Source organism: Onychomys torridus, chromosome 16 (assembly GCF_903995425.1).
Source record: "Onychomys torridus chromosome 16, mOncTor1.1, whole genome shotgun sequence".
Taxonomy (NCBI): Eukaryota; Metazoa; Chordata; class Mammalia; order Rodentia; family Cricetidae; genus Onychomys; species Onychomys torridus.
The window spans coordinates 50,808,033-50,834,220 of record NC_050458.1 but is presented as its reverse complement, the minus strand read 5'-3'; the positions used below and the strand labels follow the sequence as shown (position 1 = coordinate 50,834,220).

At 50.4% G+C, this 26,188-nt stretch overlaps 1 protein-coding gene across 1 annotated transcript in view; it reads left to right on the top strand.

The window, feature by feature from the left end:
• Positions 1-26,188, top strand: part of Celsr1 (cadherin EGF LAG seven-pass G-type receptor 1) — a 144,622-nt gene that overhangs the window by 41,639 nt on the left and 76,795 nt on the right. Inside the window, exon 2 of the mRNA XM_036207840.1 lies at positions 18,863-19,501. Within this exon, the coding sequence (XP_036063733.1) occupies positions 18,863-19,501 (639 nt within the window). The remainder of the gene's footprint in view (positions 1-18,862; positions 19,502-26,188) is intronic.

The following is a 26,188-nucleotide window of genomic DNA, read 5'->3' as shown; positions in this document are numbered from 1 at the left end:
TTCCTGGCAGAGTCAAGACTGCCCCAGTATAGGCCCTGTCTCTTCTCAGAGTTGAGGACAGTCACGGGCCCCTGTACTCCTCGGGAGCCAAGCAGTTAGAAGGTGTTTTTGTACAAGTCTGGGTGCTCGAGCCTTGTCCTCTGGCTTATTAGCAAATGCTTGGCACTGCTAAACTAGACTCGCTCCACCTGGAGCAGAGGGTGGGAAAGTCTCGCTTGAGTTAATAGGTAAACATACCGTGGTCAGCAGGCGCGGTGCCCCTCATGCCACTGAGCTGGGAAGAAACGGTCTCAAGGTAATTACCGGCCAGCTTATTTGGCTGTGAAGATTGGAGGAACTGGGGACAGCAGCCATATGTTGGTTTACGATACAGAGCAACGAAAATACACTTATGCAGCCCCGAGATGGCACAAACAGAAAAGCCAAAAGTGCGTGCTCGCTTGGGAAGAACAAAGGGGCTGATGTTGCCCACCCCATCTATGCTTATGATCAGCACTGAGGTGGCCGGCCTGGCCGTTGGTGTGGGTGCTGTGGCCCTGATTAACCTACCCCTTCTTCTTGCCCCTTGGCCCTGGGTGATGGTTGCTAAAGGGCTTCTGGAAGGTTTGCAGAATGGAGCTGGGATGGGATGTTTGTTTCTTCTGTGACCCATGGCCAATCAATCCCATGTGGCATTGCCTGGCTTCTCAGGCCTGGGCAGAATCTTGACTCAGGTGTGAATGATTCAAGCCACCTTCCATGAAACAGTCTCAGGCGTGCACACAGGTACATACATACACCTTTCCAGGCACCCGGGTCTGTGGGTGGGCCATGCACCCGGCGACTCGGAGGCAGAATGCACAGACTTCTGAGTGGGACTGTCATTCCCACATTGTCCCCATGTCCCTGAAAGGCAGAGTAGAGAAGAAGGCATAGGTTTGCTGTGTATCTCTGGGTACCATCTAGAAGACAGCATGTGTTGTCACTAGCTTCTACTATCATCATGGACTTCCAGTCCCATCAGGAATTGGCTACAGATGGTTTTCACTTTCATAAAGCTGCTGCCCACCCCCTGGTGCCCTTTCATGCAACTAAAGGGAAGAGCAGACCTCTTCCACATCTCCCACATCCACACTGGGTATCCTCCCCCACACCCCGTCAGCTTCCCTATCCTCCCCTACCTCCTGCTAGCACACAGCTCTTCTCTCTTTCCTCTCCCCATGGGCACCTCCTACCAGGTGACTCTGTGGCCCATCTGCCCCCGGCAGGCTGAGGCTATCTTGAGGGCACCACTGTTAGGCTTCCTCTTGGCATCCTGACACCTCACCTGGCACACACAGTGTTGCAGATATTTGTTGAATTAATGAGTGACGACATTTTTAATTAGAGTTCCTTTGAGTTTAGGTTGCAGATTAGAATCTTTAAACACTTTATGCCAGATAGTTTTTAATTGTGAATGAGTGTACCTGGAGTCAGCTGCAGCAATTATGGAGGAGCTTCACCCACCGTTTTCAAGACCCTGGAGGGTGGGGGAGGGAGGGTTCTGAGAGGGAAATCCAATTTGTTTCTGCTAAGTCTTCCTTTAACCTCTTAATAAGAGGATATTGGGTATTAATCTCTCCCATCTGTTCAGACTCAGGCTGGAGGTGCCGCTGGAGGGGTTTGCCGCTGACGATGCCCTTGGGCCACCTTAGACTGTGGTGTGAGTGGGTGTATGTCTGGGTGTGAAGGCTAGAGACCATGTGCACAAGAGGCTGACCAAAGGAGCATACAGTAGGAGGGACCAGAGCCCGAAGGTACATGGGAGGGACAGGGAAGACCTCTTGGAAGAGAAGCCAGCAGATAAGGGTGAGAGATGGGAGCCTCTCAGAGACCTCCTCCACAGACCGCTCTGGTATGTGACTGTAGATAGGGTCAGAGCCCTGGAGCAATTAGACTTAATCACAGAGTGCCACTCAACCTTGTTAATGTCATAGCAAAACCCAGCAAATTTGATGCCCAGAGCTGGCTCCCAGAAGCAGCAGATGGCCCCCTCTGTCCCAGCCTGCATGTTCCTCTCCTCCAAGGTTGGTGCTGTAGCCCCAAGCTGCCCATATCTGGGATCACAGAGGGGCCCTAGGGCAGTGCCGCTTGTACCAACCCACATGGGTGAGCGTGGGAGAGGAGCCTTGGTCGCTGTCTTTGAGCCACACACGCTCTCCGTGGCAGGAGCAGCGTAGAGGCACTCAGAGTTAGGGTGAGGGGTGGAAGAGGACGCCCTGGCTGCCAGATTGTGCTTATGGCTTCACTGCAAAGCTCCCCCCACCCCGGCTCCTCAATTCCGGCTAATGAGCTGGGTGAAGCTGCTGAGTGATGTGGGCACTCTGCCCACCCCAGCCGCCAGCCCACACAGGGGGGTCCAAGTCCAAGCTTGGATCTTTGCGCTGGCTGACCTCAAAATAGGCCCATCTCATTAGTTTCATGAGGAAGGAGCCGGGTGGCAACAAAGACCAGAGAGAGGACCCAGAAACCCCTGTGACATGGAGCTTGTCTAGAGGCAGGACCAGTTTGAGGTGGGAAAGGGCTTTTGTTCCCATCTTTGAATACCAGAGACTAATTCCACCATCTGGAGGAGGAAAAAGAGGCCTGGAAGACGTACATTAAAATACTCAGCCATAGAAAGCCGGTCATGCCTCCCTAAAGACATAGTATGTTAGAACTCACATTTTCCCTTTCGCTTGAAGAGCCCTATTCACCAGGGTGGGGGTGGGGGTGGGGCAGCAACCTCTTATTTCTCCTACCGTCTGCCGTTAACAATCTATAACTAACTCATGTACACTCTTCCAATGCCATGCTGAATCAGTCTTTTGAAACTTAGGCCTGGAATTTTGTTAACAAATATTTAACTAGGGAGAAGGAAAAAAAAGAAAACCTGCAGTAGCAGGTTGTGAGTCAGACTCTGGGGCCAGCTTTTGATCTGATTCCCAGAAGAAAAGCCCACACGGACCCCCCCCCCCCTTCACCAGATTGAAGGAGGCTGTCTCTGGGAGTCACAGAGGAGGTGACCTGCATGCATGCCTTTAGTCATGGAGGAGGCTGTGTGGGTCCCCAGCATCTGATGATGTGACTGTGAGTGCCCACTCCTGTACCTCTCTCAGCCATGGTGACTTGGGAGCAGCAGGGAAGGATAGATGAAGGCTTTCAGGTGTGTCTTGGGCTGCTGGCTCTGACTAGGCAGAGGGGGAGTTAGGGCCTAAAAACCAGCCTCTCAGGGGTATTTGCATTTCAAAACAGAGCTCAGTAAAATTATTCTGGAAGTCACCGGAAGGATTCCTAAATGGTTCCTAAAGAGCTTGGAGCCAGGAGGGATGTCCGCTCCCTGTCCCTAGTCCTGTAGGATGATGGGGCCTGCCATGGCTGGGCAGAGCTCTAGGAAATGAGCCTCTCCGCTGCAGGTCTGATGGGAGCTTAGGGGTCTGGGAAGCCGGGCTGCATGCAAGCTGTGGTTGCTAGTACCCCATCCTCACCTTTGAAGCAGGTTCCTGGCAACTTCCTCTTGCCTCTTCCTTGTCTTCTGGGGTGAGGGGTGTGTAGGTGGGTCTAGGAACAAGGGTGCCCTGTGTTGGTATAACTGCTGGTGGTGAGGACTCACCTGGCTGTGGTACCTGATACTGTGGGTGCTGGTCACCTTGGATGTTGCTTTTTTGCTTGTAGATAGGTCCAGCCAAGGTCGGCAGAATCAAGGCTGCAGCTCCCTGCAATTACTATAGTTTACACTGATGTTTTTTTTCTCTAGAAAATGTTAGGGTAAGACAGCTAAAGAGCCACCAGGAGCTGGGCAGTGGTGGTGTACGCCTTTAATCCCAGCATTCAGGAGGCAGCGGCAGGTGGATCACTGTGAATTTGAGGCCAGCCTTGTCTACAGAGTGAGTTCCAGGACAGCCAGGGCTACACAAAGAAACCCTGTCTTGAAAAACCAACCAACCAACCACACACACACACAAATACACACACACACACACACACACACACACACACACACACACACACACACACACACAGAGCCGCCTGGAGCCTGACAGGCCTCACTGCACATGACAGGTGTCTTTTGGACAGCCGTGTTCCTCAAGTTTAGTCCCTGAGCCCCTCTCTGTGTCCCATGTCCCCATCCTCAAGGTAGCAGAACTGCTTTATGCCCTTCATTGGGCTGTTGGAGGATCAAATGTCATCACTGAAACACGGTAGTCCTTCCTCATGGGAGGGCAGAAAAGCCAACTAAGCCTCTAGGTTTGGCTGATGAGAAAACGGAGACAAGATGGCTCCGTTAGCTTGCCTGAGATCCTGGAGGAAGTGGGTGGCGCAGTGGGATTTCGAGCTGAGATCCCTTAGGCCACTGTTGGATACCTCAGGGTTGTTCTGGGCATCCCTGGGTGGTGGATAGCATGGCCTTTTTCCCTCCTCACCCTCATCCTCTCCTCTGGGCAGCTGGTGAGGTCTTGCACTTGCCTGCCCTGGCACTTTTATCTTCTAAACATGAATATAATTGTCCTTGAGCTCCTAAAATTCTTCTATTAATGAGACTAAAGTCCCAAAGAAGGGGGCGTGGCTCCCCTGCCACTTGCTTGTGTCTTCTGTCTTAGTACTGTTGCCATGGTGATGATTTTGATTTTCCTTTGCTGGTGGCCTGTCTGGGCTGGACAGCATTTTTTGCTTTCTGACTTTTGGTGGTCTCTCCCAAGAGGACATTGATCCATCGCTTTGCATCCTTCTCCCTAGACACAGAGCTCTGAAATCCAAAATCAGGTTTCTCAAAAAATTCATTCAGCTGCAAAACATGACCCAGACCACCGGATAAGACCAAATTTCCCGTCTGTGTAACATTCGCTCTTGCTGACTGTACCGCCTGCTGTTGTGGTAGGCAGAGCATGTTTTTGAGGTACTGGTTGCTATAACAGATACCTGAGAGAAAAGGTTTTTTTTCTTTTTAATTTTTTGGATGCATGGTTTCCGAGGCTTCAGTCAGTCATCTGGCTCCGTTGCCCTGAGCCTGAGGTGAAGCAGAAACATGACAGGGGAGCATGCGGCTGGAAAGGCTGCTTACCTTAGAGTGGCCAGGAAACAGAAGAGGAAGCTGGATCATGGTACATTCTTCAAAAACACACCCCAATGACCCTCCAGTCAGGTCCCTCCTCCCGTGGCTTCTCCCCTCCTCCCGTGGCTTCTCCCCTCCTCCCGTGGCTTCCCCCGCCTTCCAGTAGTTCATTCAGTATGAATCCATCAATGAGTTAATGTATTGACGAGGCCAGACCCGTCATGAACGAGTCACCTCATCACCTACTGGGCCTTCAGCACGCAAGCCGTGGACTCCAGAACTCCCCACAGATGTCAGATGAAATATTTGGGGCCTCTCTTGGTAGCTGTGTCCATGGTGGCAGGCTCAGGGGTGGAGAGACAGGTCCACGCTGCTGCCTACAGCAGCTTGAGGAGTTCCCCTAAATTTGGGGGGACCTGAACTCGGGCCATACCAGGATATGTGGTTTGATGTAGAGAAGAGAAGGATTTCAGGACTAGATGGTAGGAGGCAGAATTGGGGGCTTAATAAAGGCCTTTTAATACAGACTTTAAGCAGGAGAGTAAGAAAGAGAGGTGCTTAGAAAATAAGACACATCCAAGAGCGTGGGTGCGGGCTTCTCCAAGAGAGTCAGTTTGCTAAAAGACACTTTTAACACAGAGAGAGAGAGACACTCAGAGCAGCAAGAGTAAGACATACCCAGGTGTGGATATGGACTCCTCAGGAGATGCAATTAAGTGTCTTAGCATTGGCCATCTGTACCATTTGGGTGGCTCTCAAGTTACAGTTCAAAGGTTGCTAAGAACCTCCCCCTCCCCTTTTCTTTTTGATAAGTGATTATAGAGTGGCTCTAGAGAAATTATAATCCGATGAGAGAGAACCAGGAGCCACTAAGGCTGTGCAAGGCTGGGTTTCCGTGAGAAAACTGCAGATTGACAGCTGGGAGTGGGGAAAGGCTTTTAAGCAGTTAATTGTGCTGGCGTTCTTTCTCGCCAGGGTCTCCAGGGTGTGATGGGCTCATCTCTCAGGTCTTTCTATCCTCCATCAATCCGATGAGGAGCCTAGCTGGGTTAGTTAAAAGCCAGGACTGTTCCAAAGTCTCTCAGAGAGCCCTTGGTGAGTGCAAGCTGCTTCTCTGTAGGACAGAACCTGGCAGGGCTGAGGAGGGCGCCCCACAGGGGTGGGGTGGGGTGTTGGTTATAAGCTCTCTCTTTGTTGTTCATTGCCCTCTTGGGCTGGTGGCATGTCTGGGGCTGGAGAACATATGGCTGTCCGTTGGCAAGTGCTCAGGGCACCTTGTTGTGCTGGATGGCGTCATCTGGCTTAGGACCAGGCGCTCACTTAAGCCTTCATTGTTGGTTAATCTTCGCCTGGGGGAGCTTCACCCATTTCACGAGGAGGAGGTAGAAAGGTGGCTTGCTGGCTGTGGCAGGGAAGAGTGAAGCTGGATGGCTCCCCACTGGCTCAGCCAGTGTCACCTTTGGGGCCCAGCTGGCAGAGGGAGCCCCAGACAGTGCTGCCAGGAGATGTGGAGGCCTGGCCTAGCAGTATCCGGGGCGCTGAGCCAGGAGAAGCCCCCTCCAGCCCAGTTGCTTCCTATGCTCTGGGTGCTTGAGAGCCTTAGCTTAGAAGAGTCTAGATTGTGTTTCCCAGAGCAGGGTGGTTGCTGGGGACGATTCTGCCCCCATAGACATTGGACAATGGAGATGGGTTTGGTTGTGACAACGCAGTGGGGAGGCGTGGGTACTATCTACTGGGTAGAAGCCAGGTACACTTCGCAACGCAACATCCCACAGTGAGCCACCACCTACAGTTACCAGATCCCCGGTGTCAGCCCTGCCCTTTGAAGCCACCATTTGATGTCCTCTCAGGAGGCAGATTAGAGGACACAGCCTTTGGGTCCCGTTCAGCAGAAGAGTTGGTACACACTTTTTTCATGAGCACTGAGATCAAACAAGCTGGGGACAATACAAGGTCCCCAACTGAGTCACCATGTGATTCTAAGCGAAGTCCTAAAAGCCTTGGGAACGAGGCTTCTCTGTGGGCACTGAATGCACCTGCTTTTGGCTTTCTTGCACAATGTTTAGCAAGCTACATAAACAGACCGTGGTGGCTTTGGCTCTGTGTGAGCAGTAACTCGACATTCCTACGGCCAGTGCTTTTGGTAACCCCATGGTTAGCAGATGGCCCACCCAGTTCTTGAAAGAGAAGGTGGTTCTGCTGTTTACAATCAGTCTCTTTATCTCCCCTGACTTCATTCTCCATCTGGGTTTTAAGGAAGTCATTTAAGGGTGTTTTCCCCCTTTGGATAATCTCATACTAAAATAAAACAATTTGTATTAAGGATCATAATTGTAACTCCTTTTTTAAAAAAGCTTTTCAAAAATAGGTATGAAAGAGCTGGAGGGGTGACTTATAGCTTGAGTGCACATGGCTCCTGCAGAGGACTCAAGCCACCTATAACTTCAGGTCCAGAGGATCTGATGTCCACTTCTAGCCTCTGTGGGCACCTGCACTGATGCACACATATAATCAGATAACATACACACATAAATAAATAACACACAAGAGACAGGGATCCTCTGTATAGCCATGGCTGTTCTGGAACTTGTTCTGTAGACCAGGCTGGCCTTGGACTCAGAGATCCACCTGCCTCTGCCTCTCAGTACTGGGATTAAAAGCATGCACCACCATGCCCAGGTTTGTGCTGCATTTTTATAATCTAGTTGGAGACAGGAAAATCTGAAGTTTAGTGTCATCCTTAGCTACATAACAAGTTCAGAACCATGTTGGGCTGCATGAGATCCTGCCTCAAAAACAAGCAGGGATTGGAGAGATTGCTCAGTGGTTAAGGGCACTGGCTGCTCTTGCACCAAGACTCAAGGTAGGTTCAGTTTCTAGTAACTCCAGTTTCAGGTGATCCAGTGCCATTTTCTGGCCTCCATAGACACTATGTGCATGTGATACCCAGATATATATGCAGGTAAAAAACCTATACACATAAAATAAAAATAACCTAAACTATAAAACTTTTTAAAACTTAAAAAAAAAAATCCTGAATTGTATAAATTCACATGAGATCAAACAAACCATTTAAAGTGAGGACTGCAACAGCATGTGACATCGCTATGGTGTCCAACCTCTGTCCAGACCCAAAATGTAGACCCGTGGGTTTAACCACTCCCTATCTCCCTTCTCTTGCCTGCGTGGCATTGCCCATTCGGGTATTTCATGTGACCTTTTGTGTCTGGGACCTTCCATTTAGAAGAAGGTTTTGAGCTACTTCTTCCTTGTAGGAGGGTCAAGACCTTGTGCCTTTACACACTAGAGTCCTGCGTCACTGGATGGATCCACTATGTTTTTCCATTCATCTGATGATGGTCATTTTTGTCCATTATGTATGCGAGGTATCTTTGGGATGAGCGTTTGTCCACATGTTGGGTGTCTGAGTATTTTCAGTTTGTCTAAATCACACATTGGAGGGGAACTTGGGGTCCTATGTTAATTCTATGTTTGGCCTTTTGAGGAACCAACCCTCAATGCATTCATGAATGTTTGTTTGTTTGTTTGTTTTTTTTCCTCATTAAGAATGTTCCTTCTGGTATCTAAGCCTACAGCACTTGTAGCTAGGGTCAGGATGGCTACTATGGGGTAGGGAGCCTATGAGGATTTCAGGCATTAAGAATAATCATAACGAATCTGTGTGTGTGTGTGTGTGTGTGTGTGTGTGTACCTGGTATGCAGGTATATATGTGTTCATGTGCATGGGGAAGCCAGAGCATCACATCAGGTGTCTTTCTCAACTGCTCTCCACCTTAGTTTTTGAGGCAAGGTCTCTCACTGAACCTGGAATTCCCCAATTCTGCTAGGCTGATTGGTCACTGAGCCCCAGAAAACCTCTTGTACACTGCCACACCCGGCTTTTTACCCAGCTGCAGGAGATCTGAACTTAGGTCCTCCTGCTTGCACAAATATTTTATAGACTGAACCATCTCCCCTGCCTCAAGCTAAGTTTTTAATGGAATAAGTGATGGTTCAATTTTCCGAATTAGATGCTGCTTCCACCTTGGGATGGAGCCTCATTTTCTGTGTGAAATCAGGAAGAACATTCCTTCCTCCCTCTTCTTCTCTCCTCCCTCTCTTCTTCCTTCCTTCCCTTCCTTTTCCTCCTTTCCTCTTTCCCTTTCTCCATCCTTCTCTCTCTCACTTTTTAATGCGGCATCTCACTCTGTATCCCCAATTGAATTGGTACTCACTGTGAAGGCCAGGATGGCCCTGTATCCCTGATTGAATTGGTACTCACTATGAAGGCCAGGATGGCCCTGTATCCCGGATTGAATTGGTACCCATTGTGAAGGCCAGGATGGTTCTGTACTCACAGCATCCTCCTGCCGCCTCAGCAGGGATGATAGGTACAAGCTTCAAAGAGAGCATTTCTAAATCAGTGTTGTTGAAGGCCTGTGGCTTTACTGAAGATAGTCAGTGTGGGAGCTGAGTGGGGAGCTGTGGGTGTCTTTGTCTCGTTTCTCCTCATTTCCCCCTCCACTTGTTTCTCCATTTGTTTGCTCTTTACCGGTGGTAAACCTAACAATGCTTAAACTTTGCCACTTTAACCGTATTATGTTACATTTATGTGTGTGTGTGTGGAGGGCGGGGTTGGTGCACACATGCATGCACACACAGGAGGTCAGAAGACGACGTCTGGAGGTCAGTTCTCTTCCTCCTTTCACGTGGGTCCTGGGGATCCAACTGGGGTTGTCAGCCTTAGTGACAAGCCCCTTTGTCTGCTGAGTCATCCCTCCAGCCATGCTTCAACTGTTTTTGAAATGGTGGCTTGAGGACGTCAAGTTCACTGTCGCTGCTGTGCGGCTGGTACCATCGTCCGCCTCTAGAACGCTCATCTTCATCTTGTCAGGTAGATAGAAGCTGGCACTGTAAAACCGCCAGGCCACCACCAGCCCAGTGACCTCCATCCACTGCCTGTCTCTGAATTTGCCTCTTTTTTTGTTTGTTTGTTTTTTTTTGTTTTTTGAGACAGGGTTTCTCTGTGTAGCTTTGCGCCTTTCCTGGAACTCACTTGGTAGACCAGGTTGGCCTCAAACTCACAGAGATCCACCTGGCTCTGCCTCCCGAGTGCTGGGATTAAAGGCATGCGCCGCCGCCGCCGCCACCACCACCTGGCCTGAATTTGCCTCTTCAGGAACCTCTTTGCCAGTGGACTTTGGTTTTGACTGCCAAGCCTGACGATGACCCCAACTTCCTCTGGGTTCATGTGGCACAATGATTCTAATGCTGCGACCCTTTAATAACGTTCCTCATGTTGTGGTGACCCCCAACCATAAAATTATTCTCATTGCTACTTCATAACTATAATTTTTGCTGCTGTTAAGAATCATAATGTAAATATCTGATATGCAGGATATCTGATATGTGACCTCTGTGAAAGGGTCGTTCAAAACCCCAGCGGGTCGTGACCCACAGGTTGAGAATTGATGGTGTCAGGCCTCGCCTCTGCAGTCTCTCCATTTCTTGTGCTACCCGAAGTCGTCTTTTCTAGAACATGTAATGTCTTTCTTGAGCCCTCCAATACCAATGGCCTGGGATGTCCTTTCTCCTCGGGGGTCTTGTGAGAGGGTAATTCCTTGGTATTTTCGGTGTTAAGAGTTTCAAGAATAGAGGAAGTGCTAGGTGACTTTGTCTTGGAAACCAAATGAGCACAGAGAGAAGTGGGTGTTTCGTTTGGACGGGTGGATTTGAAACTCAGAAGTTTCAGGCACTCACCACAGTGCTCTTAGCTGACCAATTGATTCCAAGCCTGGCTAAATTCCTCCCAGGAGTGGGAGGAAGGAGCTGCTGCTGGTAGATCACAGGCCACACCCACTGGGGGGAGCCGTGTAGCCGGAGTGCTGGCTGGGGTTCTGGAAGTCATAGGTGGGAAGTCTCCTCACGTGTTGGATGTGGCCTCGTTGATGGCAACAGTGGCAGCAGAGAACACTCCATACACAAACTGGGCTGGAGTCTGCCTTCTATACCTGACTTCTCCAAGCACCAGTGAGCCCAGGTGCCATCATGCTTAACCCCTTGGCAGAGGTGCCAAGGCTTAGACCTGGAACAGCTGACCTGGTTCTCTGTGGAGCGAACCAGAGGTCAGGATGGGTGACGGCTTGTCAGCTCCTGAGCCTGGGCTGTCCCCAACCTGGGACCAGATTGTCTGTACATCATTTAACTTTCCTAAAAATCTTCTCTGGCACTAACATTCAGATGACTGCCCAGTAAAGAATGTGCTAACTAGTATTTTGTTGCCTATGTGTTCCCATTAGAGAGGCTCAGGTGTGTGAGGCCCATGCTGGCTGTCTGGCTGGGGCATGTCGTGTGCTCAGACCTTCCCAGACTTTGGGCTCTGGCTGTCCAGGGTAGGAGGCAGACCCTCGTGATGAAAGACTGAGGGTGCAGGAGATACACTGTGGGTTGGCAGCTGTCAGTCTCGCCTCTTGAACTCCACACCCAGTGCTTTGGGGGAGTGTGTCAACAAGGCTAGGGTTCTCGTGTCTCTGGGTGGATCAACTCATCACTATCCCTGAATTCTCAGGAATGGGACAGCCTACAGGGACTCCTGTCCCTGCCATATCTGCAAAAGGTGCAGAGGACTAGAATCAGACAGGCCATCCTGGATGTTCAGGAGTTGCCTCTGTCCCGTGGCGAGTCATTGTCCTTTCAGACCCTTATTATAAAACCGGTAGTAGAAGTAATCTCGGGACTGCCTTCCCCTGTGACCCAGAGGGTGTGGTCTCCCATTTAAGTAAGACAAAACGTCTCAGTGGATGTTCTGGAGGTGGGAGTTAGGGTTAGGAAGGAGGGGCATGCTGCCATGCTGGGGGGCCCTAGAATCTTGGGCAAGCAGATGTTTGCTGACCAGCTGCCTGGCAGGTGCTGGGGGGTAGGCTATAGGGAGGTCACTCACAGCAGGGAGATGCCAGATGGCCTGAGGGACACTGTGCTGAGGCCTGGCTGCCTCCTCTCAGGGGCACAGGTCGTGGGGGACCCAGGACTAGGGTGGGGGTGGAACCCGAAGACATTTTTTAAGTTAAAAAGAGTGTGTGGAGGGACTCCAATGTTCGAGTGGGGGTGCTTACCATGGCCAGGATTCTAAGGCCGGGATACAGACTTCCCTACAGAAGTGTGACCCAAAATAGATGGAAGGATCTGAGTAAGTGTGTGTGGAGACGGGAGGCGTCAGGCACTAGCAGTGTGTGTGTGTGTGTGTGTGTGTGTGTGTGTGTGTGTAGATTTGCTTCTGGCTGCCTAGGTTTTGGTGCAAATATTCAGTAGGACCAATAGAAGAGAGTGTGTGTGAAGACCTCTCCTCCAGCTCCAGGAGACAGCCATGGAAAAATAGGATGTGGGTTCCAAATAGGAAGAGACCCTAAGTGAGTGAGTGAATGGGGATGTGGGAGAGTCAGGAGAAACCACTGAAGACAGGACCCAGCAGGGGATGGGAAGGACACTGGCTTTGTCCTCTGGAACCCTGGCAACAGAGGTCCTGCAGCGACAGACCCCTGTGGTACCCTGTGCTTTGTCTACAAGGCTAACACTAGTCTTTCCAGAGCCGCCACTACAGGTGGCCTGCTCTGTCATGGCATCAGTGTGTGGAACCATTCCTGCTGGCCTGTGTCTCTATTCTGACGGTGGGGACACAGGGCACTGTTGCTCCTCACAAACAGAACAGAAGCAGTATTCTCACGCCACCGTGACCATGCCTGTCCATGCCCACCACCTAAGCATTGACTCCACCCTGAAAGCTCCTGTCAACTTGTTCTCTGACATTCAGCTTTTGTTTCCCAGGGAGAAGGAAAAAAAAATTTAAAAAAGATGCCCTGAGGGCAGGAGCCAAAAAACACCTGCTGTCTAGTCTCAATCTGGACCTAGATCCCTCCCCTCTTGACTCCTGTTCCCAGGGGCTTTGTGCCTGTGGAGTCCTGGAGAAACAGGAGTTGGGGACAGGAACATAGCGTCTGACTATAATCTGTTGACAGTTGATCAGGCATCAGGCTGTACCCCCTAACTGTGGAGGAGACCTAAAGTTCTTCCAAGCATTGAGAGCCCCTGCGGGCGGACACACCACAGCCTCCTTCCTGTTGTATGGGGCAGTGTAGGGATTCTGAAGTTGCATTGGGCTGCTTGAGGGTGCTGAATCAGCATCAGGCTGCTGCCAGGGTGTGTGTGTGTGTGTGTGTGTGTGTGTGTGTGTGTGTGTGTGTGTGTGTGTCTGCTTGAGGGTGCTGTAAAGCCTTTGGCAGCTGTGGTTGGATCCTGCCCCATTCTCACAGCCGTGGAGGACAGTCCTCAGCACTGGTCTGGAGAGCTGTATAAGCCCAGAGCTTTCCAGTCGAGTATCCTGACCCTGCACACCCGAACTGGCCACAGAAAAGCAAACAGGAGAAGACACGGAGAAGAAAGTTAGCTCTCTGCATCCATGCATTCAAAGGCTCAAGCAATGTCCACTACTCAAACCACCAGGGCCGGGGTCACAGACAACCTGAGACACTGCCACAGCCCAGAGGCTCTGTGCCTGAATGTCATCTGGGGACCTGGACAGGAAAAGAACTGTGGGTAAAAACCAAAGCGAACCTGTGGGCAGTGTGTGCTGTGGTTAGTAGGCATTGATATGGCCCGTGAATGATGACAGTTGGCCCACACTAATGCTGTGATGTGGTTAATGGGGAGAGCGGGCATGTGGTGTTCATGACCTCTGTCTTCAGACATTTTAAGCAAATCTAAAGCTGCTCTAAAATAGTTTATTTAAAGTCAACAGCATAGACAGAACCAGTGTCTGCTTGGCAGAGACTAGCCAGGTTGAGTTCTCTGGGCTCGTGAGCAAATGGGATCTTGTTTGATCTCATGTAAAAGCGGTTGTTTCCTCTCTTCTAATGTCATGTTATCTAGATCTGCCCTGTTGACTGGTATTTGTCCCCATCTTGTTTTCACTGTGTGGTTGGCCTGTCCTTCATTTCAGTGATGCCTTGGTAACAGGCATTTGGGTGTGTGTCCCAAAGGCAAGGTAAGCTACAGGTTGGCCCGGAAACCCAACCCAGACCACCGAAGCCACACACACCCCTGGCTCTGGGCTCTTGGAAGAAGTTAATAACACGGGCCGTGTTTTTAGCACATCAATACCAAAAGCTCTCCAGTTATGTTTGCCTTGTTCCTGAGTAAAGATAGGTATCCCCTAGGCTGTGGCTCCTTGTTCTGGTATGTTCCTCTCTGCTGTGGCTTCCTGGACTGCTCCTGTAAGGGCTGAGGCTTGGAGTCCCCACTGCACCCTGGGTCTGACTAACATAATACATTATGAGGAAGAAGGTCTGGGCTTAGCTTAAAATCATATGACCTTTAACATCCTAGGCCAGGACAAACAAATCCCTGTGTGGTTTAAAGAATGTTTTGTAACAGCTGCCACCAGGAAGTGAGCACTGTCCTACTCAGACTACTGTGACAAAACCAAATCAAACAGCCACAAAAACGTGGCTGGGTGGAAAGCCGTCTCTGGGTGTTTGTGCATATGTCAGGGCTGGGGGGGGTGGTGGAGGAACCAGCAGGTTCCCACTCTCTGCCCTCCCACTTTGTCCACACTTGTTTATCCAGAAGCTTCAGAGTGTGGGGAATGTTCTAGAAGTACCAGTGCACACAGTACTTTATAGAATACAACCTGAAAGTTCTTGGTCTAAGGACTCTCAGAGATAAACAGTGGGGATACGTGAGATTGTGGCCACTCCAGAACAGGAGCAAAAGTGGGGATGTGGAGATTCAGAGAGGTGTTCAGCATGGAGACCCTGGGGGGATGCTTAGCATGGAAGCATCCCAATGAGGGACAGGTGGGGTAGGAGGGCACGGAGAGTGGATGTTCCTCAATGAGGTGGTGAGGGGGCAGCCAGGGGCTGATGAATACAACACTCCAGGTAAAGAAAATCAGGACATATGCCAAGTGCCTGAGCAGACTGAGAGATTGCAAGATGACAGGAGGTGTCACTCTGGTGATGGGGAAGGGCTTCGGGCACAGATTGTGAAGTACCATAGGTGGGGTTTCAGGCATGGATTTTATTCCAGGTGTCATTAGCAGCCACAGGGAAATGGGGTGATGTAGCTGCATTTTAAGACATTCACTGTGACTGACAGGTGTGAGGATGATGGTGGAGAGAAACTGAGGCAGGCAGATCTGGAGATGTGTGAATTCTATATGTAGCCTATGTAATATCCCTGGGTTATAATCAGGCTTTAAATTTTTATAAAAAAATTGTTGAATACACTTAAATCATAATCTTAACCATTTAAAGAATACATCTTGGTGTCATTAATAATGTTCACATTCTATTAAAATGTTATTTTAGGTCTATGGATGTTTTGCCTGCATGCACATATGTGCACCACATGTGTGCCTGGTGTTCACAGGGCAGACAGAGGTGTAGATTCCCCTGGAAGTGTGGCATTATAGAAGCCACTATCGTGAGTCACTATATTGGTGCTGGGAACTGAATCCAGGTCTTCTTCAAGAGCAGTCAGTGCTTTTAAACACAGAGACATCTGTTTAGCCCCATCCCATTCTTCTTCGAGAGAAAATATGAAGGGGACTATGCAAGCATTTAGGCTTACTACAGCTTTTACGTGGAGATCTGGTCAACCTGAGGAGGCAGTGCTCCCTGTCTGCTGTGTGGGTCCCTGGGGATCAAACTCAAGACATCAGGCTTCATGGCTAGTGTCTTCCAGTCTTGTGGGTTGTCCCAAACCTCCAGCTTCAGAATGATTTTCTTCCCTGACTGAACCCCTGTACCTGTCTAATGCTCACTCCCCACTGCAGCCTCGCCCAGCCTGTCCTATGGTCTGTCTGCAGATTTCACTTCTCAGGGACCTCATGGGTGGGGTCACTCTGCAGCTCTGCGGATGTTAGTGTGGAAGGTGGCATGCCCTCCTTGCGTTTCAGCGGCATGAGTGCAACTTGCATGTTCCAGGTTCAGCCTCAGGGTCTCCTGAGGACCCAATGGAGCCTTGGGCCTGGCTGTGACCAACCAAGTAGCTTGTGACTTGTGGTATTGCTGAGAGAAGCTGGCCTCTCCTAGCACAGCTGTGCTCTTGGGCATAAACTTGGCCTCTCTCTATCTTGTTTTCCACATCTGGGAAATGGGGACAGGGCCAATGCAATTAGACCTCAGGCTCGCTGTGGTAACCAAAGTATCAGTTGTGACTTCAGAATGGTGATGCTTCTTCCCTGTAAGGACAAGTGACGTGTCTAATGGTCCCTCTGAGAAATAACTGTGGCTCCTGGTGCCAAGAGGAGCGGCATTAGGACCCTGCAGCTGCCATGGGTATTCCCTGCTGCCTCAGAGGCGCCTTGCTGTTGCTGTGCCTTGTCAGGACAAGGTGGCTTCTGGGCTTTGTCACTTGACAGCCACCTCCCAGTGATCTCCAGGCTGTCTCACCATTTGCCAGAACCAAGTGGAAAGAGGGGTCAGTTCCCTTCCTTCAGGCTTTTCTGCCTTCAGGGTGGGGCTCCTGCCTGAGCTGAGGGCTCTTAGGGAGCAAGAGAGGGTTTTTCACAGAAAGGGGCCTATGCCCAGGAAAACCAAGGCAGGGCTTATGGTGGGGCTACAGGAGGCAATATGGTAGGGTGGGTAAGGATCTCTGTGTTCCAGGCAGCCAAGATTCTAAAATACGCCAGGAAACATTCCACTTTGCAGATGTTTCTCAGGTTGGAGGTGTACCTAGGAGGCAAGGAAGAACCCACCTGGGTAGAGCCCTTCATTGATGTCCTGTGTCTGGGAGCCACCAGTTACCATGGGTGTCCTGGGGACCTGTCATGCTATACCTGTCTCCTGATTCTTGGCTAGAAGTTAATGTGCTTTGGTTCACAGCTAGAGTCTTCTCATTCGGTTCCAGAATCCTGTCAAGTACCTGTCATCAGGGTGTGTTTCTGGCGCTGGCCAAGGTTCAGTGTCTGTCATCTTGTGACCTTCTGTTTCCTGAGTTGGGAGGGGTTTACTGTGGCTCACAGTTTGAGGGGATATCAGTCCATCACAGTGGGGAAAGCCTGTTGGCATGAGGCACCAGTGTTGGCCAGTGAGCAGGAGGTGGCTGGTTACGTAGCATCTGTGGTCAGCAAGCAGAGATGAAAGCTGGTGTTCAGCTTGCTCTTCCCCTTCTATGCCTCCTGTTTTTAGGGTGAACCTTCCCTCTTTAGTTAATATAATCTAGGTAATCCTTCACACACATACCACGACTGACCCCCATGATTCTAGAGACTATCCAGTTGAAGTTAGAACTATCACAAGTTCATCCCTATCAATTTGACACCCAAAACATATCACTTTAAAGCCATAACCTTCAACTCCCGTCCCCCATAGGCTTATGACCATCACATACAAAATGCATTCAGTCCCACTTCAAAAGTCCCCACAGTCTTGGACAGCTCCAACAACAGTTCAAAAGTGGAAGTGCCGAGTCTCTTTTGAGTCCCTTAACTCAGACCTCCTGAACAGTCAAGAAACAAGTGAATGACTTCTAATATACAGTGGCACAGCCTAAACATTCCACTCAAAAGGTTGGGGGAATGGAGGCACAGCAAGAAGTGATCAGACCACAGCAAGACTGAAGCCCAGCAGGGAAAACGCCAAGTCCTGCAACTCCGTAAATAGCTTATAGGGCTTATGATGGAATCTTCTGGGCTTCAAAGGGCTAAGGTGGAGTCTCCAACTCCAGCTCAACATCTGCAACTCTGCTGTCCACAGCACACGTAACTCCCTCTCGGGCCAGCTCCGCTCCATGCCTGTAGCTCTCCTCAGTGGACATCCCACGGTTCTGTCATTTCTGACATCTGATGATGGGTCTCCATTGCTACTTCGGCCACCGTTTTCCTACATGACATCCTTAGAGCCTCCTTGTAGGGATTCCAGCTCTGTCACATGTCCCCTGGCCTCAGCCACTTTCTGGAGCCATGGCTCAAGTCCCTGTGACCTCTTCTGTCTTGCCCCTGTCATACCTGTAAAACCAGTACCTTGTGGACAATGCTGCAAAGTTTTGCTTCCAGTGTGCGGTTGAGTTTGGCTCCCTTGGACCATCGTTGCATTGGCCTTGGTGTGCTGACCAATTCAAAGGGATACAGTCTATTAATGGGGACGGGGGGAGGTATGGCAGTGGTTGGCGGGGGTCAAGTGGTCCTATTGCATTGGCAGTTATGAAGTGAATACAGATGAAGCTCTTAGTACCCTTTTAAGGCATGCTGGCCATGTAAAGATAGAAGTGGATAAGGCTAAGATAAATTAAGCCACAGCATGGCACATTGGGTACAGCAGTTGCCTGGCGGCACCAGTGTTGACTGGTGGTGTTTGAGCTGCCATGTAGGATAATGGGAAGAGTGTGGTGGGTAGAGGGACGGGGGTTAGGACAGGATGAGATGTCCAGGTTGCTGGGGTGGAATAGAGTAGATACAGTCAAGATCCTAGGTCTCACATGGCTGGAGTGAATATGTGAACTGGGGAGTCCTGGGTATTAAGGGGCTGAAGCATCACTGTATCTGGAGTGCCCTGTTCTGTGATTTGGGACCACTGAGGGTTTCTACAAGAAAAAGGCACACTAGGAGCTGTGATTTGGGATGGTGGGTGTGGCCAGTAGTGCCAGCAAGAGAATGGGGCTGAGGAAGGAGGAGGTCAAGATGGGGAGTGAGAATGGGGGTACCCAGGTTGGCGTTTCCTTTGCTGAGTATACCTAAGGCTGTTCTTTGGGTAGGGTTGTAGGAGCCTTTACTGTCTTGGGCATCATAATGACTCCAGGTCTCCTTGTGTCCCATAGATGGCATCCACAGTGTCACGGCTCTCTGCACTTTGCGTGTTACCATCATTACAGATGACATGTTGACCAACAGCATCACTGTCCGCCTGGAGAACATGTCACAGGAGAAGTTCCTGTCCCCACTGCTGTCCCTCTTTGTAGAAGGGGTGGCCACAGTCCTGTCCACCACCAAGGATGACATTTTCGTCTTCAACATCCAGAATGACACAGATGTCAGCTCCAACATCCTGAATGTGACCTTTTCGGCACTGCTCCCTGGTGGTGCCCGTGGCCGCTTCTTCCCATCAGAGGACCTGCAGGAGCAGATCTACCTGAACAGGACGCTGCTGACCACCATCTCTGCCCAGCGCGTGCTACCCTTTGATGACAACATCTGCCTGAGGGAGCCCTGCGAGAACTACATGAAGTGTGTGTCTGTGCTCAGGTTCGACAGCTCGGCACCCTTTATCAGCTCCACCACGGTGCTCTTCCGACCCATCCATCCTATCACTGGCCTGCGCTGCCGCTGCCCACCGGGCTTTACCGGGGACTACTGTGAAACTGAAATTGACCTTTGCTACTCCAGTCCATGTGGAGCCAATGGCCGGTGCCGGAGCCGGGAGGGTGGCTACACTTGTGAGTGTTTTGAGGACTTCACTGGTAAGTGTCTGGAGCATGTAGGGATGGGCTGGCAGGGGCTAACCTCTGCTTTGCACAGAGGCTCACAGTGTGTGTGTGAGGTGTGAGGGTTTCCTGTGGGTTCCAAGAGGCATGATGTTAGAAGACAGGTCCTGGGCACAAGTGTCAGCTCTACACATTAAAAGGTGACCTCAGGTGGCAGTTTCCTTAGCTAGCAAGGCAAGCTGCTTGCTGCCAGGCTCCCGGGCCTCATTCATCTTCCCTGGGGGACTGTACCACCCTCTTCATGAGGACTGTAGGAGGAGGCTCTAAGTGAGACCTGCTTTTGATACCCAAACGCGTCAGATACCATGTATGCAGCTAAGTGGGTTCTGTTGTTTTCAGACATGATCTGGCTCCAAAGCCTAGCCTGGGATGGAAACCATGGCAATCCCCCTGCCTCAGCTAGTTGTGGGTGGATTTAAAGTTAAAGCCCTCTTTAGTCCAGACTTCCAGTTTAACTGAATAGTACCGAACCGTGTAGGGTAGGAATCATGATCCTTTAACCCCCTGGGTCCTGAAAGAAGCTGTAAGTTTATGCATGCCTCACGCTGCAAAGACTGATTCACCTTCCTCCACCTCTGAAGATACTCTTAGCTCAGCATGTCCTGACCAGTCCTGAAGACCAGCCTCTTGGAACTCAGCCAATGGTCACTTTAAAAATAAAGAGGCGGCCACTGAGAGGGGTATAAAATGCCATGTGCACCCACAGATCTCCTTATGGTCTGTGGTCCCCTGTTATGTACAGTTACAGCCAGTTTGGAAAGCCAGGTCCCAGTAGGTTTGGTGGTAAACAGACCATCTTTCTGGAAGGCTTTCTGGGGACCAAGTGGGACTTGATTTGGACTGGAGGTGACTTGGAGTTCCTTCTGTCTGTACTTAAGGACTTTAGTATGATCTTTAGGGATCTTTTTAGGGATCTCTGTCCTATCATGTGGAAATCTTTATCTGCATATAGTACACATTTATTGTGCTTACCTTGAGGCTTGTAGGTATTAGCAGGTGTGTGTGGAGCAGGAAGAGAGAGAAGATGTGGGCAGTGAGCATAGAGAGAGGACAGTGAGTATCTGTGGTTCTGTGCATCTGAAGAGGAGGGGACGTCACTTGGAGAGCTTCACAGCCCATGAGATGAGCTGCCGGGTTGGCCCATCGGCATCTCAAGCTGGTTATTGTCTGGAAATGTGGAGGAGGGAGAAGGACATTTGGCTGCCCACCCCTGTTCTATTCCCCTCCCTGTCTGTGGCTGGCTGCCAACAGGATGCGGGCAGTTCTTCCTGCTGTCTGGCATGTGTTGATCCCAGATTCCTGCCTCTCAGGTGCCTGGTGGTGAGCAGGAAGGAAGGCAGAGGCCTGGGAGAGTCTCTAATTGTCGGTGTGCACTAGAAGTGCTGGGTAAAGTGCACGTGCACGTGCACGTGCACGTGTGTGTGTGTGTGTGTGTGTGTGTGTGTGTATGTATGTATGTGTCTCCCCTCCGCTGCCTCCCTGCTCTGAATTTAGCCAAGTCTATTCTTTGGCACCACCAGGGCATGGGGTGGTCATTCCCTCCCTTCCCTTCCTACCTCCCACCCAGGCTTCAGCGGGCATCTCTTTGGAGACGTTTTATGAAACCCAGCTAGCCACATGGTCAGCTCCCTCCTAACAGAGAAACACCGGGGTGAGCTGGCTCATTCCCCAGTCCCTCCCTGTCACCTGGCCCTGTGTGGAATGATTTGTAGACTCTTGCTTCAGAGCAGCTGAGGCCACCATTGCAGGGAGGCTTGATACCTTCCAGGGAGTGAACAACACCCATCTTCATCATGCTCATTCATGCCGCAGACACCTGCTATGGACATTTACAGAGTGCTTGCTGTATGCCAGACCAATGTTCAGTCTAATTTTACCCTATCTGTGTGGGCCAGTGATTCATCACTTGATGTATTCTCTTTAATATTTAGGACCCTTCCCACCTTTCCTTATCTGTAGGGTGGCATGTAACAGCTTCTCCATCAGGCTTCATCCCTGGGGCTACCATAATTGACCTGTTAGAGTTACTTAGGGTATGATGTTGGGGCAGGTATATAAGGCCACTGTGGATCTGTGGACCCTCAGCTCCTCTGCAATGATGGTTGAGCCATTGGATGCAGCCAACTGACTTCTGAAGCTCTCAGGTTTCCTCTTCATCAGCAAAGTCATTTCTAGAAGGATGATAAAGGGACAGTGGCCGCATCCATCATCTAGTGAGATGTGGTGATTGACATGAGGCTAATTTGATTCTCTTTGGGTACTGGAAAGCATCATGCTATTTCCCTTGAGATAAAACTAATTAAGACCGATTACTTCTCCTCGATTCTCTTCCTTCCCTCTCCTCCGTTTTGGCCTTTGAAGAACTCTCTTTTCTGCGTGGAGGTAATTGTGCTCATTTATTCCCGATGAAAGCCGCGCTGTCGTCACACGGCTTTAATTTCTTGCTCCCTGGTAAGCTGAGCTGGAGCTCTAGACCTCCTCATGGTGAGCTTGGAATTGGCCCAACTGTACTGGGAGCCCCTGGCTTCCTGTGTTGTGGGACAGGAGGTTCAGTGGGAGCCGGCAGAAGGAAGGCATCAATTAATATCAGGAAAAGCTCACCAAAGTCACCAGGGAACGTATTCCAGATAGCTCTCCTGAATTTCTGAATCCATCCTGGTTTCAGAGGTGTGCCTAGCCTAGGGCCCCTGGATCCCATGGTTTTTTATCAGGGGAAAGGTACTCCTGGCCCCTTATGGTGTGCCCCTGCACTGGGACCATGGTTGGGTTAGCAACTATCTCGTAGCTGGAAAGGAATGAGACAGGAAGACTTCAGATGTGGGTACTGGATGCATATTGGCTAGTCTCTAAATTTCTCTGCCCCACTGGTGAGATGGCCCAGTGGGTAAAGGCACTTGCTGCCAAGCCTAAGAACCTGAATCTGATCTCTGGGACCCATGTAGTGGAAGAAATGAACCATCTCCTATGAGTTTTCCTCTGACCTCCACACATACCCCCCAATAAACAGATAAAATTAACTTCTCAAGCCTATAAACAAATACAAACTTGTTTCCCTGCATGTCTGGCCTCTCACTCTTCATTTGGGGGATGATGTTTTGGTTTTTGCTAAATACTTTTGTGTGTGGCCATGAACCCCCCCCCCCCATGTTGCTCCTCTTAATTCAGTCTGTTCACACTCATCTCCCAGCTTCCACATCTGCAGTCTTCCTGTCTGAATGTTCTCCCTCCCTGTCCATCTATATATCCTACGCACCTTCTCATTAGGAACCTTTCAGTTTCTTCCTTGAACGTCCCAGGTGCCCTCTTTAGTGGCTGCTCCACTCTCCCACAGGCAGACCCCCTCATCCTCATGTCTGCCCTCAGCCTGCAGTGACTTGGAGCTTATTCCTGGTGAGCACTTCATGTCCTCTGGTAGAAAGTTGTTTCCCGCCCTGAGGCCTGCAGCCCTAGAACACCAACTGCCCCTTCCTTGCTTTCTACACTCAGGTCGTGCTGGCCTTCCAGTCCATGCTGGCCTCTCTCACCACAGACCCTTGTATCTCAAGTGGAAGTTGCGTTTCCCCCACCCCAGCCAACACCACCGCCAGGTTCCCTAAATTTCCCTTCCCACCCCCATGTGTCTCTCTGCTTAGTGACCTCCCCGCTGCTGCTGCTGCTGCTGCTGCTGCTGCTGCTGCTGCTGCTGCTGCGTATGATCTGTGGGGGCAGAGGCACGTGCAGATGGGACCCTGTAGGGAGAGCTGCTCCTCTACCACACGGCTGGAGACATGTCCTTGCACCTGCCATATGCCATATGCCATGGTTAGAGTAAAACTTTTGCTGTTTATGGTCCTTAGTGGGAAGAGACAGAATCCTATCTGTCCAGTGTCCCTTCCCTGTCACTAAGGTCCTTCCATCTTTGACTTTCAGGCCTGTGGCCAAGCTCCAAATTGAGTTGGGACCTACCTCTGCAGGCTCCTGGGCATTTCTAGGATGGCTCCACCTCTCATATCTCCCCTTCCCCGCCCTCCTCTCCTTTTTAGAGAGACCTGGGAATAACTACCTAGTCATCACAGATCAACATCTCCCCTGGGGTACATTCCTGAATGACAGCTTTGATGTCAGCAGGAGGGATAGTTCAGCTGCATCCAGATCTGGGAGGGGCGGGGTGGTCACTATGGCAGCTAAAGCTAGCCTTGGGTGTCCTTCCCAGAGGTGCTCACGGGTAGAACTTCTTTGTTAGGGTCAAGTTCATTCTTGACCCTAAGTTGATCTCTGTTCTTAGGGTGTCCCCCACCCCCACCTCTGGCTGCGTGTCCTCATTCAGCGTGTTTCAGCAAATCCAAGCAAAGGGTGCTTGCACAGCTGCAGAACACAAAGTCGCAGCCGCAGCCCTGGGCCATGAGCTCTCCTCTGCCCGCAACCATGGAGTAGTGCTGGGTGCTCCCTAGGAGGAGGCAGAGCTTGGGGAACTCTCAGTGGTATTCACTTTGAACTTTGTAACAACTCCCCCAGCACCCTCCCACTTGCTTTAAGAGCCTCCCCAGACTGCAGGATCCTCCAATACCCCCCTGAAGCTGAGGACGTTTTGTGTAGGTTCAGGGCCAGAGAAATACTTAATGCAAAAAACCCAGTCACCTGTCTGCTTGTGGGAACGTTAAATGCTGGCCTCCTCTGCCCCTGTTGTAAATATAGATGTTATCCAGTTCCATTACTGTTTGAGATAGAGTGCTGGTGTCCCGGTCACCATGGAGGAGACTAACATGCCAAGTACCCCTGTCAAATTCCATGCTGTGTGGTGCCTTGCTTCTGAGCTGTGTCCTGGTCCTGCAGAGCCACCTTCTTGGGCGCAGGGAGGAGGGTGCCCAGTGCACTGAAGTCTACAGGGTCTAGCTCATCTGCACTGGGTGTGGTTCCTAGCACTCTGACATTAGTCCTTAATGTGGGGGATAATTATCAGTTAAAGTGAGAATCCTTTCCTTGCCTGTAATTAAAATCTCAGAGCAGTGAACACTTTCAGACATCGGGGAGAAGACATTACGTTTTCTCCTCAACATTGCGCACTTACCTGCTGCTCTGGCTCTTTCCACAGAGTGGGTTGCAACACTCAGCGTTTCTCTCCTGTGCTGTCCCGAAGCTAGGTGTTACTGCATTTCTGGGTGACCTTGTTTTTCACCAAGTCTTGTCCTTAGGGATCCAGGTGTGGGCAGATCCAGCCTGAAAGCTCCTGTGAACTTTAACCCCCAAAGCCAGGGCTAGGACGAAAGGAAAACATGATGTCTCCCTAGGAGTCCGAAAGTGTTCGCTGCTCTAGTTGAGATTTTAAACTGATAATTATCCCACACACATCATGGGCACGTGTCAGGCATAGCTGAGGGGCCACCAGGATGGTCCCCCACTTGCCCCACATCCTCTTGTGGATGGTGTTAATGGAACTCAGGTTGAGCATCCCTAACCCAAATTTTAAAGTCCAGAATGTTCTAAAAATCCAAAACTTTGCATGCACCAACATGACGCCAGAGTGGAAAATTCCGCATCTGACCTCACGTGATGGGCTGCAATCAAAATGCAGGTGTGTTTAAAAATTTGTATAAAATGACCTCGAGGCTACATGTAAAAGATAAATGTGAGCCATAAATGAATTTTGTGTTTAGACTTGGTACCTATCCCCAAGATCTTGTTATGTATATGCAGATGTTCCAAAATTAAAAAAAAAAAAAAAAAAAAGAATATAAGAACTCCAAAATCTGATCCCAGGTATGCTTTTTTTTTTTTTTTTTTTGGAATTAAGGTCTTCTGGGGAGTAGAGGTAGATGCTTGAACTCATGATCCTCCTGCCTCCGTCTCCTGAGTGCTGGGATCATACTTGCCCTTCCAGGTATTTTGGATAAGGGATTAGCACAGGAGAGTTAAGACAGTTGTGCTTTATTCCTTTGTGGTTCTAAGGCCCTGGTCAAGGCGTGCACAAAGAGGTGCACCAGTCGAAGGCTCCAGAGGTCTGCACTTCCTGCCACTTCCCAACTTCTTAGCTCCTCGGTCTGCAGCTGCCTTGATTCAGCGTCTGCCTCCTCACAGTACGTGCTTCCTGCGCCTTGGTCTAAATTTCTTACCCAGGCATTAGCCATAGGACTAAAGCATCCCCAATCCGACATGACCACCTCTGAACTTGGCTTTACCTGCAAGAGCCTATCTCTAAATAAGGTCTTGCTCACTGGTGCCAGACTTAGGCAACACTAGTCTGTCACTGTAAGGACCAGAACTCACTCTGTCCCAGGGTCCCTCATGCTTCTTACTCCTCTGCTCGTCAAGTATCTGTCTGGGTCAGGGGTACTCCTGTTAAGAGGCAATCTCCCGAGCATGGCTTTCCTTGGGGATCCTAACCAGAAGCAAGAGTGGGCTGAGGGCTAGCAGTCAGCTTGCAGATGGCCAAGACATGAGCAAGTGAGAAAGGAGAGTTAATAGGGAAATGACTGGCCAGTCAGTGCTGAGAACTTAGTGGGCCCTGTACTTGGTGTCTCTGCCACTGGTGAGACGGGGCCTAGCTTCCTTCACCTTGGTTGCGGGTGTCTCTGTGTCACCCACTGTTTGCGCCAGAGGGCTGCAGGTCATCATAGATGGACTCAGCTTGAGGATGGGGAGGGTGGGTGTCAGGCTCTAAACTGAAGGTTGGGGCCAATCTGCCTC